The sequence below is a fragment of the Bos indicus x Bos taurus genome, chromosome 1, assembly GCF_003369695.1.
Source record: "Bos indicus x Bos taurus breed Angus x Brahman F1 hybrid chromosome 1, Bos_hybrid_MaternalHap_v2.0, whole genome shotgun sequence".
Lineage (NCBI taxonomy): Eukaryota > Metazoa > Chordata > Mammalia > Artiodactyla > Bovidae > Bos > Bos indicus x Bos taurus.
In genome coordinates, this window is record NC_040076.1 from 71,944,126 (window position 1) to 71,962,967 (window position 18,842).

The 18,842-nt window shown below is 39.1% G+C and overlaps 1 protein-coding gene across 7 annotated transcripts in view; it reads left to right on the forward strand.

Moving 5' to 3' along the window:
* ACAP2 (ArfGAP with coiled-coil, ankyrin repeat and PH domains 2) overlaps positions 1-18,842 on the forward strand; it is a 172,251-nt gene that overhangs the window by 52,531 nt on the left and 100,878 nt on the right. For all 7 annotated transcript variants that reach the window (XM_027537850.1, XM_027537869.1, XM_027537859.1 and 4 more), the window contains exon 2: positions 10,780-10,837. In XM_027537850.1, the coding sequence (XP_027393651.1) occupies positions 10,780-10,837 (58 nt within the window). The remainder of the gene's footprint in view (positions 1-10,779; positions 10,838-18,842) is intronic.

Sequence of the window (18,842 nt, forward strand, 5' to 3'; positions counted from 1 at the left end):
TTTTAAATTATTTTTTTTTTTAAGGTTTTGGTTTCGTTGGCTCTTCGTTGCTGCGTGTAGGCTTTCTCTTGTGGTGGAGGTGGGGCTGATCTCTGCTGTGATGCGCGGGCTTCTCATCGCGGTGATTTCCCTTGTTGCAGAGCACAGGCTAGAGGCATGCAGTCTCAGTAGTTACAGTGTGCAGGTTCAAGGGCTTGCACATGTCAGTCTTTGTGGCCCATGGGCTTTAGTTGCTCTGAGGCATGTGGAATCTTCCCAGACCAGGGACTGAACTCATGTCCCCTACTTGGCAGGCAGATTCTTACCCACTATACCACCAGGGAAATACTTTTACTCATTTTTAAACCACTTCAAATTCTTGTTGGGTATATGTAATAGCTTAATCTTATCACTACTTTCTTCCCTTTTGGCCCCATAAAATGAAAATGAAAAGAGACCGTGTATTTTCTTTAATAGAGTAGATAATTATAGCTAACATTTGTGCTAAGGTTTTTATATGTATTTTAAAATTTATTCTCATACATCTCTATGGAATATAATTGTTATTATCTGTGTTTTATAGATGAAATTTGTACACAAAGATCTTACTCAGTGCCATGTAGGTAGTAAGAAGTAAAATATGGATTCAAACCCAGACAGTTTTTAAAACTCCATTCCAGTGCCTCTTAACAAAAAAAGATATTACAGAGACCCAATTATAAAGGACTCAACTTATTGAACAAAACAATTCACAGTACAAAAGAATCTAATGAAGGATTTCTTTTAAAAAGTGTTCTCTGGTCAAAAACCCAGGGGGAGCCATCTCATTATATGGACAGTTTGGTAATCTAGTTTTACTCTGTTGAGCTATAGTGCTATCCTAGGGCCAGTGAGCTATCCCCTCATCCTGACATTGTCCTGTCTTTGCAAAGAATAGCCCAGTACTGCCCACGGTGAGTAAAGCTGTTGAGCTGAGAAGAATTTGATTGGGAATGGTAGGTCATGCTAGGCATATAGGCAACTCCTCTGAGTAAATGGTTATTCAGTTTATATGCAGCTTTTTAGGCATATATATATTTTATAAAACAAGGAACATAGATGTTTCAAATTCCATACATTATAGTTTTTATTTGATCTCTTTCATAATTCTTTAGGAGGTAGTTATGACAGAGCCTCAGATCCATGTTTAATGCTTCGAGGATATTTACGTGCTTAACAAGTGATGTTGAACACCCCATAGTAGCATTTTAGGTTGCATCATCATGTGACCTAATCTTAGATTATAAATTCCCTATTAAGCATATTGCCAAAGCTGAAGTGGAAGTGTTTTTTTTTTTTTTTAAAGGATCTCAAATGGATGGATAATTTTTTTTATTACTCTTCCTGTTTCTTTCAAATAATTTTCTATGCAATACTCTTGTCACACATACTAGTTATTTTTATGGATAAACTTGTAAAAACAGTGGTTTATAAAGTTTATTGTAAATCACTGTACTTCAATAAAAAACAAACAAAAACAAAAAAAGGTTATTTCTACATCAGAGATGTGCAATTATCTGGGTGGGAGAGTTCTATTTTTGTGCTTTTCATAGAGCTTTATTTAATTCACAGCCCAAAGTGATCACCATGTGACTAGAAATGTCTCAGTGTTAATACTTGCTGCTGTATTTTTTCCCATTCTAGTTTTATGTTTTTATTTTTAGTTAACTCTTTTGTGAGTTGATCATAAAAAACTGTGACACATGAATAGATAAAAGAATGATGTTATTATTAAAAATAAAGTGATTCAAAGAGCAACATCCCACTGTATAGCATATGTATGTATGTTAATTGCTCAATCGTGCTTGACTCTTTGCAACCCTATGGACTGTAGCCTGCCAGCCTCCTTTTCTCCATGTAATTCTTCAGGCTGGAATACTGGAGTGGGTAGCCATTCCATTTTCCAAGGGGTCTTCCCGAGCAAGGACTGACCCTGGGTCTCCTGCATTGCAGGCAGATTCTTTGCCATCTGAGCTACCAGGGAAGCCCACTGTAGAGCATAGAAACTATATTCAATATCCTGTTATAAATTAAAAGTGTTAGTCACTCAGTTGTATCTGACTCTTTCTGACCCCCATTGACTGTAGCCCGCCAGGCTCCTCTGTCTGTGGGATTTCTTGGGCAAGAATACTGGAGTGGGTTGCCATTTCTTTCTCCAGGGAATCTTCCCAACCCAGTTATTGTACCCCGTCTCCTTCATTGCAGGCAGATTCTTTACTGTCTGAGCCACCAGGGAAGCCTATAACCTGTTACAAATCATAATGGAAAAAGAACAGAATATATATAACTGAATTACTTTGCTGTACAGAGCTATTCAAAACCCTAAAGGATGATGACATCAAAGTGTTGTATTCAGTATGTCAGCAAATCTGGAAGACCCAGCAGTGGCCACAGGACTGGAAAAGGACAATCCTCATTCCAGTTCCCAAGAAGGGTAGTACTAAAGAATGTTCTAGCCATCAGACAATTGCACTCATCTCCCAAGCTAGTAAGGCCATGTTTAAAATCTTGCATGCTGAGCTTCAGCATTATGTAAACTGAGAACTTCCAGATGTTCATGTTGGGTTTAGAAAAGGCAGAGGAACCAGAGATAAATTGCTAACGTTCACTGGATCATAGAGAAGGCAAGGGAAGTCCAGAAAAACATCTACCTCTGTTTCATCGACTATGCTAAAACCTTTGACTGTGTGGATCATTATTAAACTGTGGAAAGCTCTCAAGAGATGGAAATACCATATCATCTTACCTGTCTCCTGAGAAACCTGTATGTGGGTCAAGAAGCAAGAAAGGAGTACGACAGGGCTGTCTGCTGTCACCCTGTTTGTTTAACCTATACACTGAGCACATAATGAGAAATGCTGGGCTGGATGAGTTACAAGCTGGAATCAAGATGGGTGGAAGAAACATCAATAACCACAGATATGTGGATGGCACCACTCCAATGGCAGAAAGCAAAGAGGAACTAAAGAGCCTCTTGATGAGGGTAAAGGAGGAGAGTGAAAGAGCCAGCTTAAAACTAAATATTAAAAAAACTAAGATCATGGCACCCAGCCCCATTACTGCATGGCAAATAGAAGAGGAAAAGGTGGAAGCAGTGACAGATTTCCTCTTCTTGAGCTCTAAAATAACTGTGGATAGTGACTGCAGCCATGAAATCAGAAGACGATTGCTTCTTGTCAGGAAAGCTATGACAAACCTAGACAATATGTTAAAAAGCAGACGTTACTCTGCCAACGAAGGTCTGTATAGTCAGGATATCGTCTTCCCAGTGCTCATGTATGGTTGTGAGAGCTGGACTATAAAAAAGGCAAAGTGTCAAATAATTGATGCCTTTGAACTCTGGTTCTGGAGAAGACTCCTGAACGTCCCTTAGACAAGGAGATCAAACCTTGCTTGACAAGGTTGATACGATTGATAAGGAGATCAAAGATCAAACCTTGCTTGATAAGCTTGACAGGGAGATCAAAGATCAAACCTTGCTTGATAAGATTGACAAGGAGATCAAAGTCAATCTTAAGAGATATCAATGCTGAATACTTGTTGAAAGAGCTGAAGCTGAAGCTCCAGTATTTTAGTCATCTGATGTGAACATTGGAAAAGTCCCTTATGCTGGGAAAGGTTGAAGGCAGAAGGAGAAGGGGACGACAGGAAGAGATGGTTGGATGGCATCACCGACATGATGGATGTGAGTTTGAGCAAGCTCCGGGAGTTGGTGATGGACAGGGAAGCCTGGTGTGCTGCAGTCCATGGAGTTACAAAGAGTGGGACACAACTGAGCGACTGAACTGAACTGATGTCATTCATATATTAAAAAGCATTTTTATCCATGTTCTTGCATTTGATATTTATAGTGAGGAGTCAGTAAACTTCCCATAAGGGGTCAGGTAGTAGTAAATATTTTAAGCTTTTTAGACCATATGTTCTCTCTCCTACTGTTCAACTCTGCCAGTAGGATGTGAGAGCTTACATAGGCAATGTGTCAGTGGATGAGCTTGACTACGATTCCATAAAACTTTATTTATGGACACTGGAATATGATTTTCATAAGTCATTAAATATTTTTCTTTTTTTTTTTCAACCATTTAAAAATGCAAAAATTTTTAGCTTACTGTTTGTGTGACGGTAGGTTAAGGGCCACATTGTCTGATAGGCTGTCATTTGCTGACTGCCTGCGTCTGGCTGCAATGCGGGAGACCTGGGTTTGATTCCTGGGTCGGGAAGATCCCCTGGAGAAGGAAATGGCAACCCACTCCAGTATTCTTGCATGGAGAATCCCATGGACAGAGGAGCCTGGTGGGCTGCAGTCTACGGAGTCACAAAGAGTTGGACATGACTGAGCGACTTCACTTTCACTTTCTTTTGGGCTTCCCTGGTGGCTCAGAGGTTAAAGCGTCTGCCTGCAATGTGGGAGACCTGGGTTCGATCCCTGGGTTGGGAAGATCCCCTGGAGAAGGAAATGGCAACCCACTCCAGTATTCTTGCCTGGAGAATCCCATGGACGGAGGAGCCTGGTGGGCTACAGTCCACGGGGTCACAAAGAGTCAGACATGACTGAGCGACTTCACTTTCTCGTAATCCTGTGATTATAATCCAGTCAGACTCTACTGACTGCCTTCTGTTTTTTTGCCCTTTATTTTTACCATCTTTTAACATTATTTTACATGTTCTTGTTTTGCTACTTAATCATGTGTTTTCTTTCATTGTTAATGTATGTATAACTTTTAAAATTTAATAAATTTTATTACATTTAAGCTATGGAGGATAGGTTCAGTAATGTGTTCCCTTTAATGCCTTACACATTTTACAAAATTATATGCTCAATAAGGGCTTCCCTGATAGCTCAATTGGTAAAGAATCCATCTACCTGCAATGCAGGAGACCCCGGTTCGATTCCTAGGTAGGGAAGATCCGCTGGAGAAGGGATACGCTTCCCACTCCAGTATCTTGAGCTTCCCTTGTGGCTCAGCTGGTAAAGAATCTGCCTGCAGTGTAGAAGACCTGGGTTCAATCCCTGGGTTGGGAAGATCTCCTGGAGAAGGGAAAGGCTACTCACTCCAGTATTCTGGCCTGGAGAATTCCATGGACTGTATAGTCCATGGGGTCCCAAAGAGTTGGACATGACTGAGCGGCTTTCACTTTCACTTTCATATGCTCAATAAGTATTTGAGAGAGTTGGAAAGGAATAATGTCTGTCTTTCACTATTTGAAGGATTGTTGTCTAGATTGTTTTACCTATTCATTTGTATAGTAAAGATGTGTTCCAGAATGATTCTCTTGCATTATGAGTAGAAGTAATAAGAAGGTAAAATTTACCTCAGAATTCAGGGAAGGGAAAGCAGAGAAGGAAGTTCTTATGGATTGAGTTTTTTTGTGATGACATATGTACTGTGGCCAGTGATATGGACAGTCCCTCCTTTAACCTTTACTTAACCTTTGTTTTAAATAGGTATTTCTTTACTCAGTTTACAGTGAAAAAACCAGATAAAATACCTTAGCCTTAAATATGAGTGGTAGGACAGAATTTGAACCCAGATCATGTTCTTTCCATATATTTTACTTTTTTATAGTAAGGATATACAGCAACTTAACAGGCTGCCTTAGACACTGACTATTTACTTATTGCTACAAGTTTTCACAAACACATCTTAAATAACCAAGGACAGAGATTTTTTCCTTAGAGAAGGTGAAATGTTGAAGAAACCTTCATGATAACCTTTTATTCTTTGAATATGTGATTACAAAGGGCTTTAATCTGAAATGATAGGCAAAACACATTTTCTCTCTTAGTTTTGTACATAGCTTTTACCTCTTTAAAGAAGGGTGTTTAAAAGTGTTTCATAAATAAATTCATAGAATGCTACAATGAAATAAAATTGAGAAATGTACATGAAGTTTCTATCAAACTGTATATTTAGTAGAAACCACTGATAAAATCAGATCTTAAAGCTGATTATTTTAGGTAATTTTCTTAAAGTTGAAGATTGAATCAAGCTAAAATAAATGAAGGTTAAAAGTATAAATGGAGACAGAATACCCTGGTGGTCCAGTGGTTAGGCCCTCATGCTTCCACTGCTGGGGGCCTGGGTTCATACCTTGGTTAGGGAACTAAAAGTCCTGCAAGCCATATGGTGAGGCCAAAAAACAGTGTAAATGAAGAAAGTTTCTGACAGTAATTAATTGTGGAGTTTCTTTTTTGGCTCAGCAGACATTTTGAATGTCTGTACTGCTACCTGGAGCTTAGACTAGTGAGAGAAGTAGACAGAGGTAGAGATACCAAGAGGACATACCTCCTGGGAAGGGGATGTTGGAACTTACCCCCTTTATTAACTTTAAAATGCTATTTAAAATCATTGAAAATACTAAAACAGTCTTGAAGTATAAGCATAAAAAGTGTAAATCCCTTTTTTTACTTTCTGCTCTCTGATCCCCATTCTTCAGAGTTATAGTTAGCAGACTGGTAAATATGCTCCCAGGTTTTTTTCTTATGCATATACCAGTAGGCCTCCCCCCAAAGAAATTGGACTCACGCTATATATAATTTTGTAAATTGCTTTTCCTCCCTTGTGATACACTGTAATGTACATGTTTCCATGTCAGTAGATATAGATCAATCTCATTTAAAAACCTTCTACCTTGGTGATGGGATGGGATCCCATCATTTATTTACATTATTTCTTATTGCTGGGCATGTAGGTTTTCAACTTACAAAAAATAGATATCCTTGAACTAATACACTTTATTTTCTGAATTGTTTAAACGATGAGTAACATAGAGGCAGGTGAAGAGATGAAGCAGGGCAAAGGCTAATAGAGTTTTGCCAAGAGAACGCACTGGTCATAACAAACACTCTCTTCCAACAACACAAGAGAAGACTCTACACATGGACATCACCAGATGGTCAGCACCAAAATCAGATTGATTATATTCTTTGCAGCCAAAGATGGAGAAGCTCTATACAGTCAGCAAAAACAAGACCGGGAGCTGACTGTGGCTCAGATCATGAACTCCATATTGCCAAATTCAGACTGAAATTGAAGAAAGTAGGGAGAACCACTAGACCATGCAGGTATTACCTAAATCAAATTCTGTATGATTATACAGTGGAAGTGAGAAATAGATTTAAGGGACTACATCTGATAGACAGAGTGCCTGATGAACTATGGACAGAGGTTTGTGACATTGTACAGGAGACAAGAATCAAGACCATCCCCAAGAAAAAGAAATGCAAAAAGGCAAAATGGCTGTCTGGGAAGGCCTTACAAATAGCTGTGAAAAGAAGAGAAGCGAAAAGCAAAGGAGAGAAGGAAAGATAAAAGCATCTGAATGCAGAGTTCCAAAGAATATCAAGGAGAGATAAGAAAGCCTTCCTCAGCAATCAGTGCAAAGAAATAGAGGAAGACAACAGAATGGGAAAGACTAGAGATCTCTTCAAGAAAATTAGAGATTCCAAGGGAACATTTCATGCAATGATGGGCTCTATAAAGGACAGAAATGGTATGGATCTAACAGAAGCAGAAGATTTTAAGAAGAGGTGGCAAGAATACACAGAACTGTACAAAAAAGATCTTCACGACCAAGATAATCACGATGGTGTGATCACTGACCTAGAGCCAGACATCTGGAATGTGAAGTCAAGTGGGCCTTAGAAAGCATCACTATGAACAAAGCTAGTGGAGGTGATGGAATTCCAGTTGAGCTATTTCAAATCCTGAAAGGTGATGCTGTTAAAGTGCTGCACTCAATATGCCAGCAAATTGGAAAACTCAGCGGTGACCACAGGACTGGAAAAGGTCAGTTTTCTTTCCAATCCCAAAGAAAGGCAATGCCAAAGAATGCTCAAACTATCGCACAATTGCACTCATCTCACATGCTCGTAAAGTAATGCTCAAAATTCTCCAGTCCAGGCTTCAGCAATACGTGAACCATGAACTTCCTGATGTTCAAGCTGGTTTTTGAAAAGGCAGAGGAACCAGAGATCAAATTGTTAACATCTGCTGGATCATGGAAAAAGGAAGAGATTTCCAGAAAAACATCTATTTCTGCTTTATTGACTATGCCAAAGCCTTTGACTGTGTGGATCCCAAAGAACTGTGGAGAATTCTTCAAGAGATGGGAATACCAGACCACCTGACCTTCCTCTTGAGATACCTATATGCAGGTCAGGAATCAACAGTTAGAAATGGACACGGAAAAACAGACTGGTTCCAAATCGGGAAAGGAGTATGTCAAGGCTGTTTATTGTCACCCTGCTTATTTAATTTATATGCAAAGTACATCATGAGAAACGCTGGGCTGGAAGAAGCACAGGCTGGAATCAAGATTTCCGGGAGAAATATCAATAACCTCAGAGATGCAGATGACACCACCCTTATGGCAGAAAGTGAAGAGGAACTAAAAAGCCTCTTGATGAAAGTGAAAGTGGAGAGTGAAAAAGTTGGCTTAAAGCTCAACATTCAGATAACGAAGATCATGGCATCTGGTCCCGTCATTTCATGGGAATTAGATGGGGAAACAGTGGAAACAGTGTCAGACTTTATTTTTTTGGGATCCAAAATCACTGCAGATGGTGATTGCAGCCATGAAATTAAAAGACACTTACTCCTTGGAAGGAAAATTATGACCAACCTAGACAGAATATTCAAAAGCAGAGACATCACTTTGCCAACAAAGGTCCGTCTAGTCAAAAGGCTATGGTTTTTCCAGTAGTCATGTATGGATGTGAGAGTTGGACTGTGAAGAAAGCTGAGGGCCGAAGAATTGATGCTTTTGAACTATGGTCTTGGAGAAGACTCTTGAGAGTCCCTTGGACTGCAGGGAGATCAAACAGTCCATTCTAAAGGAGATCAGTCCTGGGTGTTCTTTGGAAGGACTGATGCTAAAGCTGAAACTCCAGTACTTTGGCCACCTCATGCGAAGAGTAGACTCATTGGAAAAGACTCTGATGCTGGGAGGGATTAGGGGCAGGAGGAGAAGGGGACGACAGAGGATGAGATGGCTGGATGGCATCACCGACTCGATGGACATGAATTTGGGTGAACTCTGGGAGTTTGTGATGGACGGGGAGGCCTGGTGTGCTGCGATTCATGGGGTTGCAAAGAGTTGTACACGACTGAGCGACTAAACTGAACTGAAATGAAGAGATGAGGGTTAATGTGAAGGGGAAATGTTATCTAGGCTAAGGGAACAATGTGTCATTTGAAAAACTGCTGCAGAAAATGACGAACTTTTTAGTTTGAGAGAAGAATTTCTCTTTCTGTGCTGTGGAAGTATAGCGCCTTCTGTTTTCTTGAACTATGTGCTAAGGTATTTCATTTTATAGAATTGGCATTTCTTTCCTGAGTAATTTATAGTTACATAATTTTCTTATCTTGGCAGTTAAAAACTTTTTCAATGAATGTTGCCAGATAGAGAATTAGAAGGACTTCCCAGGTGGCTCAGCGGTGAAGAATTCGCCTACTAGTGCAGGAGACGTTAAGAGACATGGGTTCCATCCCTGGGTCAGGAAGAGTCCCTGGAGAAGGGAATGGCAACTCACTCCAGTATTCTTGCTGGGGGAATCCTATGGACAGAAGAGCCTCGTGGGCTACAGTCCATGGGATTGCAAAGAATCAGACATGACTAGCAACTGAGCATGTATGCAGAAAGTAGAACCACAAGCTGATAATAATGGTCATTCAAGAGGCCACACAGAGGTTAAGTGGGTACTTTTGGGAGTAGAGCTTATATCTTAGCTATTTTTCTCTTCTTAACACTAACTGAGAATTCTTGCCCAGAGTTCAAAATGGGTTTTGGGTGGCTGCTCCTCCACTGTTATCCATTTGAAACAAATTTTGGTAAATGAAAAAACAGATATTGTGAAGTTGCTAGTTAATCGAGTAGTTGTCTGAAAATTAAACTGATAGCTTAAAGTAGATGAATAACATTTTTTAATTTGAATAACATTTTTTTACTCTTCAGTATTGTTGTTGTTGTTCAGTCACTCATTTGTGTCTGACTCTTTGCGACCCCATGGACTGTAGCACGCCAGGCTTCCCTGTCCTTCCCCATCTCTTAGAGCTTGCTCAGCCTCATGTCCAGTTGAGTTGATGATGCCATCCAACCTCTCATCCTCTGTCACTTTCTTAAGTATACAAAATCTTAAGTATAAAACCTTACTATCCTTAAAAAGTTTTAGTTGCTGCTTTTCTTCACCCCTTAATTTCCAATTTTGGAAATGTTGCCCTACAGCGCCTATCAAGTACTATGTTAGTGTTAGAATTTTGTCATTCCTAGGGGAAAAGAATCTGCTGATTTCTTTAAAAATACATTGGAAACAAAATGGTGTATTAAATAAGGGTAATATATATCTTTCTGACTATTTCTAAAAGTAAAAGCCTTTATTTTTGGTTGCCAATGATGCTTTGCTGTTTGATTACATGTGCTTTGTTGAATAGAAATACGAGTTTTGTAAGGCTCAACTTTTAAAAGTTCTTGCTTGTTTTAAAAAACCTAATGCTAAATAGTTCTAACTAGTGTTATTAATTTGAAGACTATGAATACTTTGAGTAACTTAGCTTGTGTTCTCTCATTACCTTAAACAATAATCTTTCATCTGTTGTAACACATGATTATGAAATATTCATACTTTGTTCTAAGGGAATTAGTACTGTACATGAAGTGTAGTTTTTAAGCATTCATACCTATTTTTTCACTTGGAGTTACTTTTCAAGAGTAAAGTGTACATTTAAACACAAAATAACTTATTTTTGTTTAATTTTTTAGGGCTGCTTTGGAAGAAGTGGAAGGAGATGTGGCAGAATTGGAACTGAAACTTGATAAGGTAAATTTTACTTTAACTTTTTAAAACAGTAGTTCCTGTTTTGCATACTGATTTGTGCCTACAGTGCCAGATGGGTCACATGATTTCTTTTATATCCATGAAGGTAAATGCTAATATTATCCCGATTTTACACATGCAGAAGTTGAGGCTAGAGATGTTAAGTAGTTGGTTGAAAATTTAATCGAAATGCCAGAGCAAGAATTTGAACCCTGTCTGACTAGGCATCTTTTATACTGTTGGAAGTTTGTTTCCTTCTCCATCAAATAGATTGCAGTATAACTTTGTGTTGCTTAATGGATAGCATATGTAACCGAACCATTCTTGGTTGTATATTTGGGTTTGGCCGTGTTCAAATATAAAAATTTTAATACTCATTCCATTTTTTAAAGCTTAATGCCAGAAATACTGAATATGTATTTATTTAATAATTGATATTAAATTGTCATATTCTATGCAGGGGTAAACGTACATTGATTCCTATCTTCTGTGTTAATTATTGATAATCTCTTTTTTTTTTGTCTCTATCTCAGAAATGTTACCTGTTGTATAACAGAAATATACGAATGAATAAGACATGGCTTCTGATTTTAAGTAACCGTTGTTGATTGTTAAAATTTCTGGAGACTAAATGTGTTTATTTGAAATACTTTTTTCTGAAGATAATTTTCTGTTTATTTACTTATTATTGTAAATGGAATTGTTTTGGAAAGCAGTGCTTATCAAATGTTACTGTGCATAGGAATATGTGGGGTTTTTGTGAGAATACAGATCCAGATTCAGTAAGTCTTGGTATCTGAGATTCTGTTTGTGTAGCCAGATTTTAGGTGACACCAATGCTGTTGAATAGACTGCACTCTGAATAGCAGTGATGTAAGATACATTAATTAGACTGAAGATTTTCAAATGTTTTGAAATTATGCAATATGTATATATAATGTAAATAGTATAGAAAATATATAAAGCAGTAGCTATTAGTTATATATATAAGACAAAAATTTCAGAAAATGTTTAGTAATAAGTTATTTTTGTGCAGTACACTGTAATTTTCAAAGCACTTTGATATAGTGTGTTTTGGATTTTTACAATGGTCCTGTGAGGTAGGTGGGGCAAGCGGATTATTTCCATTTTCTAGATGACAGTGGCAAAGCCCCAAAAGTAAAGAGGAGGTGGTTCAAATCACTGAGCTAGAAAAGGCAGAGCCAGGGTTAGAATCCCATCTGTTTTATTTTTAGTTCAGCACTCTTCTTGGGCACCACTGTACTCCTGGTCTATGTTGAGGGGCACATGCTACCTGAAAGTTTTCTGAGGAACCCTAGCAAACTTCAGGCAAGTGTTTTTAAAAACAAATGTTAGAATTTTTGGTAAAGATACTATTTTCAGAAATGTTATTTTCTGTTTAAAACTATGTGTATGGGATCATTGTTACTGTTGTCATCATTATTATTATTTTACCCTGATGTATTACATTTATTTTTGAGGACTTTATGAAACAAAGTTTTTAAACTCTTAAGGTAGATAGCAGAAGATGTAGCTTTGGTTTTCTGGTAGATGTATGAGAGAATATGTAGAAGGATAAAGTTTCTTTCTTTCTTTTAAAAAGAATCACAGAGTAGTGCAATAAGGGTACCCATTTTCTCTGGGTAGATTTGCATCTAAATCAAACAAAACACTATGTGTCAGGGGGGACCTCAGAATTTAAAATATCTAAACAGACTCCTCCTACAGTATTTTTGTTAATGATTTTGCTTTTATGAGCAGCTATTTTTTGGTTTCACCCCTTTATATCCTTTGGTTGGGGTTGAGAGACTGGTAGAATCTTAAACGAAAAAATCCAAATCTAAAGCAAGTTGTCAAAGTATTGCTATTTAGTACTAAGAACTCTAAACCCTTTCTAGAGTCTGTATTAGGGCTTCCAGGTGGCTCAGTGGTAAAGAATCTTCCTGCCAAGCAGGAGATGCCGGTTCAGCCCCTGGGTTGGGAAGATCCCCTGGAGAAGGAAATGGCAACCTACTCCAGTATTCTTGCCTGGGAAATCCCATAAACAGAGGAAACTGGTGGGTTATAGTTCATGGAGTTGCAAAAGAATCAGACACAACTGAGCAACTAAGCAACATCAACAGAGTTGGGCCAGTAAGGACATCATGGAAACTTTGACACTTTAAAAAGGTATTTCTCTACTTTAAGATCTTGATCCCTTATATAATGTCCCTTACCCAAATTCTTAAGCTCTCATTGAACATTTTTACTCTAGAATTATGAGGAGGTACAATTAGAGAAGAGGCCTGTGAGGAGCAAGAACTGGTTGTTATTGAAGGTGGTGGCATTAGTGGAGGGGAAGGATTATCTAAGGCTAGTTTAGTGATTTCATAACTTTGTGCAGGGCAAGTTGTACCTGTAATATCATTGCAAATCATGGCAGCGACAGGTTTAACTAGTTTGCTGACTTAGCTTATATTTGTTTTGCTTGTAAATATATGCCATTGGTAGTTATATTCTTTCTAATGAGTAGTGCTCCATGAATGAATGGCATTATTTGACTAGGTCCAATTATTTATCCATTCTGCCTGGTATTCTGGCATTGGCAACATCACAGAGCATCATAGTTGCCATCTACATATAATTTCCATATCTGTTTAATCTTCTCATTGAAATGGCTTGCTCCTTTTTAAGTAGATACCCTTTAAATTACAGCTCAAGTACTATCAAACTTAGGTTTTTTTCCCCCAGATATTACATTATTTCTTGCATTTTTACATCTTACATTTTAAAATTATACTTCTATTTAAATTATTATAATATTATGGCAATATTTGGTTTATAACATAGTCTAGTAGGAAAGAGCACAAAGCCTGGAGCAACACTGCCCATATATGAGTCAGGCTCTACCACTCACTAAGCCATACGGGCCTTGAGCAAGTTCCTAAACCTTCCTATGTCCGAGTTTCTTCGTCTCCAAAATGGGGAAAATAAGAGTATCTATCTCATAGGGTTATTATGTGAATAAGATGTGTTAATACATGTTAAGTGCTTTGGCACATGGTAAGTTCTAAATGAATGTTAATGTTGGTGATGTCTCTTCAACAGACTTAGGTCTGTCTTGAAGACAGAGTGTCTTTAATGGGAAAAATCCCCTCATTTTAGTGTTAGGTAAAAATCTTCTGTCTTTGTAGATTATATAATGTGATTTAGTTACAGCTATCTTCACTGTCATCTAATAAGGACTTTTGACAGCTGGCAAAGTATTTATGTATCTCCAAGTCATTCCTTCTCCCGAGTAACTGCAGTATATATTTGATTCAGCTATATGACACATTCATTTTCTCTCCAGCTCCTGTGATAGTGACCTTATTTTAATTCTGGTACCTGTTTCACTGGCCAGATGCTATGCCTTGTTGCTCAAAGTTGTAATCTCTGAAACTGGAATAATCTTTGATACCTTACTTTCTAATGGGAGTCTCTGGTCTTTTCAGTTCTCATCTTGGACTCCTCCTGCTTCTGTTTTTCAGGTTTATCTAGATCTCTAGTCTTTTAAGCCTGTCTACTTACAGAGCTCTTTTTTATTCACGGTACTTTTAATTAAGATTAAATTCACCTAATATAAAATCTACCATTTTAAACTTTGCAACTCAGTGTTTTTTAGTATATTCACAGTGTGTACAACTATTGCCACTACTTAATTTCAGAACATTTCTCTTACCCTAATAAACTCTATACACATTAGCAGTCACTTCCAATTTCCCTCTCCCTGTATACTCTGGCAACCACTAATTAACATTCTGTCTCTATGGATTTGCCTATTCTTATACATTTCATATAAATGGAATCATGCAATATTTGACCTTTTGTGGCTGGCTCCTTTCACTTAACATAATGTTTTAAAAGTTCATCTGTCTACGTTGTAACATCTTTAGTATTTCCTTTTTCATGGCTGAATAATATGCTGTTGTATGGATATACCATATTTATCTTTTCATCCATTGATTGACATTCGGGTTGTTTCCACTTTTTGGCTATTATGTGTAATACATCTGTGAACCCTTCTGCTGCTGCTGCTGCTAAGTTGCTTCAGTCGTGTCTGACTCTGTGCGACCCCATAGACGGCAGCCCACCAGGCTCTGCCGTCCCTGGGATTTCTCCAGGCAAGAACACTGGAGTGGGTTGCCATTTCCTTCTCCAGTGCATGAACATGAAAAGTGAAAGTGAAGTCGCTCAGTCGTGTCCAACTCTTAGCGACCCCATGGACTGCAGCCTACCAGGCTCCTCTGTCCATGGGATTTTCCAGGCAAGAGTACTGGAGTAGGGTGCCATTGCCTTCTCTGGTGAACCCTTCTAGTCTGCTCTTAGTTTTATATCATCATTTCTCTTCTGAAGACCTCCATTTTCTTTCCACAGCACCTATTCTGCAGAATTTTGACTGTATTTGTCTAATCTTCTATATTCTCTATCTCATATCTGGGCTACAGAGCCCTTCAGGAAAAGTTACACACTTGTTTGGTGAAACGGATTGGTGGGATTCTTGATGCAAAGCAGTTTTTTCAAGACGCAGTCAGGTTATCTTACTATCTTTCAGTTCATTTCAGTTCAGTCACTCAGTCATGTCCGACTCTTTGTGATCCCATGGACTGCAGCACGCCAGAGGCCTCTCTTGTCCATCACCAACTCCCTGAGTTTACCCAAACTCGTGTCCATTGAGTGGGTGATGCCATCCAACCATCTCATCCTCTGTCATCCCCTTCTCCTCCTGCCCTCAATCTTTCCCAGCATCAAGGTCTTTTCAAATGAGTCAGCTCTTTGCATCAGGTGGCCAAAGTATTGGAGTTCCAGCTTCAACATCAGTCCTTCCAGTGCATATTCAGGACTTATTTCCTTTAGGATGGACTGGTTGGATCTCCTTGCAGTCCAAGGGACTCTCAAAAGTCTTCTCCACAGTTCAAAAGCATCAATTCTTCAGTGCTCAGCTTTCTTTATAGTCCAACTCTCACACATCCATACATGACTACTGGAAAAACCATAGCCTTGACTAGATGGACTTTAGTTGACAAAGTAATGTCTCTGCTTTTTAATATGCTGTCTAGGTTGGTCATCTTCCAAGGAGTAAGCATCTTTTAATTTCATGACTGCAGTCACCATCTGCAGTGATTTTGGAGCCCCCAAAATAAAGTCAGCCACTGTTTCCCCATCTATTTGCCATGAAGTGATGGGACTGGATGCCATGATGTTAGTTTTCTGAATATTGAGCTTTAAGCCAACTTTTTCAGTCTCCTCTTTCAAGGAGACTTTCATCAAGAGGCTCTTTAGTTCTTCTTCACTTTCTGCCATCAGGGTGCTGTCATCTGCATATCTGAGATTATTGATATTTCTCCCGGCAATCTTGATTCCAGCTTGTGTTTTATCCAGCCCAGCGTTTCTCATGATGTATTCTTCATATAAGTTAAATAAGCAGGATGACAATATACAGCCTTGTCATACTCCTTTTCCTATTTGGAACTAGTCTGTTGTTCCATATCCAGTTCTAACTGTTGCTTCCTGACCTGCATATAGGTTTCTCAAGAGGCAGCTCAGGTGGTCTGGCCTTCCCATCTCTTGAAGAATTTTCCACAGTTCGTGGTGATCCACACAGTCAAAGGCTTTGGCATAGTCAATAAAGCAGAGATAGATATTTTTCTGGAACTCTCTTGCTTTTTTGATGATCCAGCGGATGTTGGCAATTTGTTCTCTGGCCTTTTCTAAAACCAGCATGAACATCTGGAAGTTCATGGTTTACGTATTGCTGAAGCCTGGCTTGGAGAATTTTGAGCATTACTTTACTAGTGTGTGAGATGAGTGCATTTGTGTGGTAGCTTGAGCATTCATCTTTAGCAGCTCTTATATTCACTGTTCTCTCAAGATTTACCAGCTTATTCTTCATTTTTAGTAGAGGAACTTGTGTCTTCCTTTTGATGGGAACATTTTATTTCTTGCTTTTAATCTAGAAACTTAACAGAATCTGTCCTTAATCCATTCCACACACACACACACACATTTGAGTGATAAAAGCACCCCTTTTCCTATGCACTTCCAGACTTAACTTCTTTGAGAAAGACTTTGCTTTAGTCACCTCTCTCTTTTCCCTCTCTACATCTTTAAATTGTCCTCTTTTCTAATATAAAGCCATCATCCTCTGTTTGCCAGAGAGATTCCCTAAGCCATGCTTCTAAGATGTAGGGTGTCTTTATTGTTTCCCATTTCTTTTCATATATTATGTGAACACCTTTGCTTTGCCCACAATGTTTTTCCTGATCTGGCCCTTGTGTACATTTTTGCACTGAACTAAGCTCCTTAGTGGAGAAGGCAATAGCACCCCACTCCAGTACTCTTGCCTGGAAAATCCCACGGACAGAGGAGCATGGTAGGCTGCAGTCCATGGGGTCGCTAAGAGTAGGACATGACTGAGTGACTTCACTGTCACTTTTCACTTTCATGCACTGGAGAAGGAAATGGCAACCCACTCCAGTGTTCTTGCCTGGAGAATCACAGGGACGGGGAAGCCTGCTGGGCTGCCGTCTATGGGGTCGCACAGGGTCGGACACGACTGAAGTGGCTTAGCAGCAAGCTCCTTAGTGCTTCTGGTTTACCCTGCCTTGTACGCTTCAGGGTTAGCTCATGCTTTTCCTAAAGTAGTGTCTTATTACCCTTATCTGATTGACTAATTCCTGTTGGTCTTCAGGGCTTTTCTCAAGTGTTTCCTTTTGCAGGAATCCTTCTTTGAACTCCATAGTCCTGGTCACATGTTCTTCCTTTATTCTCTTTTGCATAGTTTTGATGAGCATAGCAGTTGTGTTTGTGCTAAATAGAATTTACCTGCTTTTCTAATGGTTAGGATTTTGTTGTTCAGTTTCTCAGTCGTGTCTGATTCTTTGTGACCCCATGGCCTGCAATACACTAGGGTTCGCTGTCCTTCACCGTCGCCCGCAGCTTGCTCAGACTCATGTTCATTGAGTCGATGATGCCATCCAGCCATCTCATCCTCTGTCTTCCCCTTCTCCTACCTTCAGTCTTTCTCAGCATCAGGGTCTTTTCTAATGAGTCAGCTCTTTACATCAGGTGGCCAAAGTATTGGAGTTTCAGCTTCAGCATGAGTCCTTCCAGTGAATATTCAGGGTTGGTTTCCTTTAGGATTGACTGGTTTGATCTCCTTGCAGTCCAAGGGAGTTTCAAGTCTTCTCCAACACCATAATTGAAAAGCATCAGCTCTTTGAAACTGAGCCTTCTTTATGGTCCAACTCTGACATCCATACATGACTACTGGAGAAGCCATAGCTTTGGACTATATGGACCTTTGTCAGCAAAGTAACGTCTCTGCCTTTTAATACGCTGTCTAGGTTTGTCATAGCTTTTATTCCAAGGAGCAGGTGCCTTTGAATTTCATGACTGCAGTCACCATCTGCAGCAATTTTGGAGCCCCAAAAAATAAAGTCTGTCACTGTTTCCATTGTTTCCCCATCTGTTTGCCAGGAAGTGATGGGACCGGATGCCATGATCTTCGTTTTTTGAATGTTGAGTTTTAAGCCAGCTTTTTCAGTCTCCTCTTTTACTTTCATCAAGAGGCTCTTTAATTCCTCTTTGCTTTCTGCCATAATGGTGGTGTCATCTGCATATCTGAGGCTATTGATATTTCTCCTGGCATTCTTGATTCCAGCTTGTGCTTCATCCAGCCCAGCGTTTCTCATGATGTACTCTGCATAGAAGTTAAATAAGCAGGGTGACAATATACAGCCTTGACGTACTCCTTTCCCAATTTGGAACCAGTCCGTTGTTCCATGTCCAGTTTTCACTGTTGCTTCTTGACCTGCATACAGGTTTCTCATAAGGCAGGTCAGGTGGTCTGGTATTCCTGTCTCTCGAAGGATTTTCCAGTTTGTTGTGATCCACACAGTCAAAGGCCTTAGCATATTCAATAAAACAGAAATAGATTTTTTTCCATATTAGAACAGAGATTTTTTTTTTATTTAACGTTGCTCCAGAT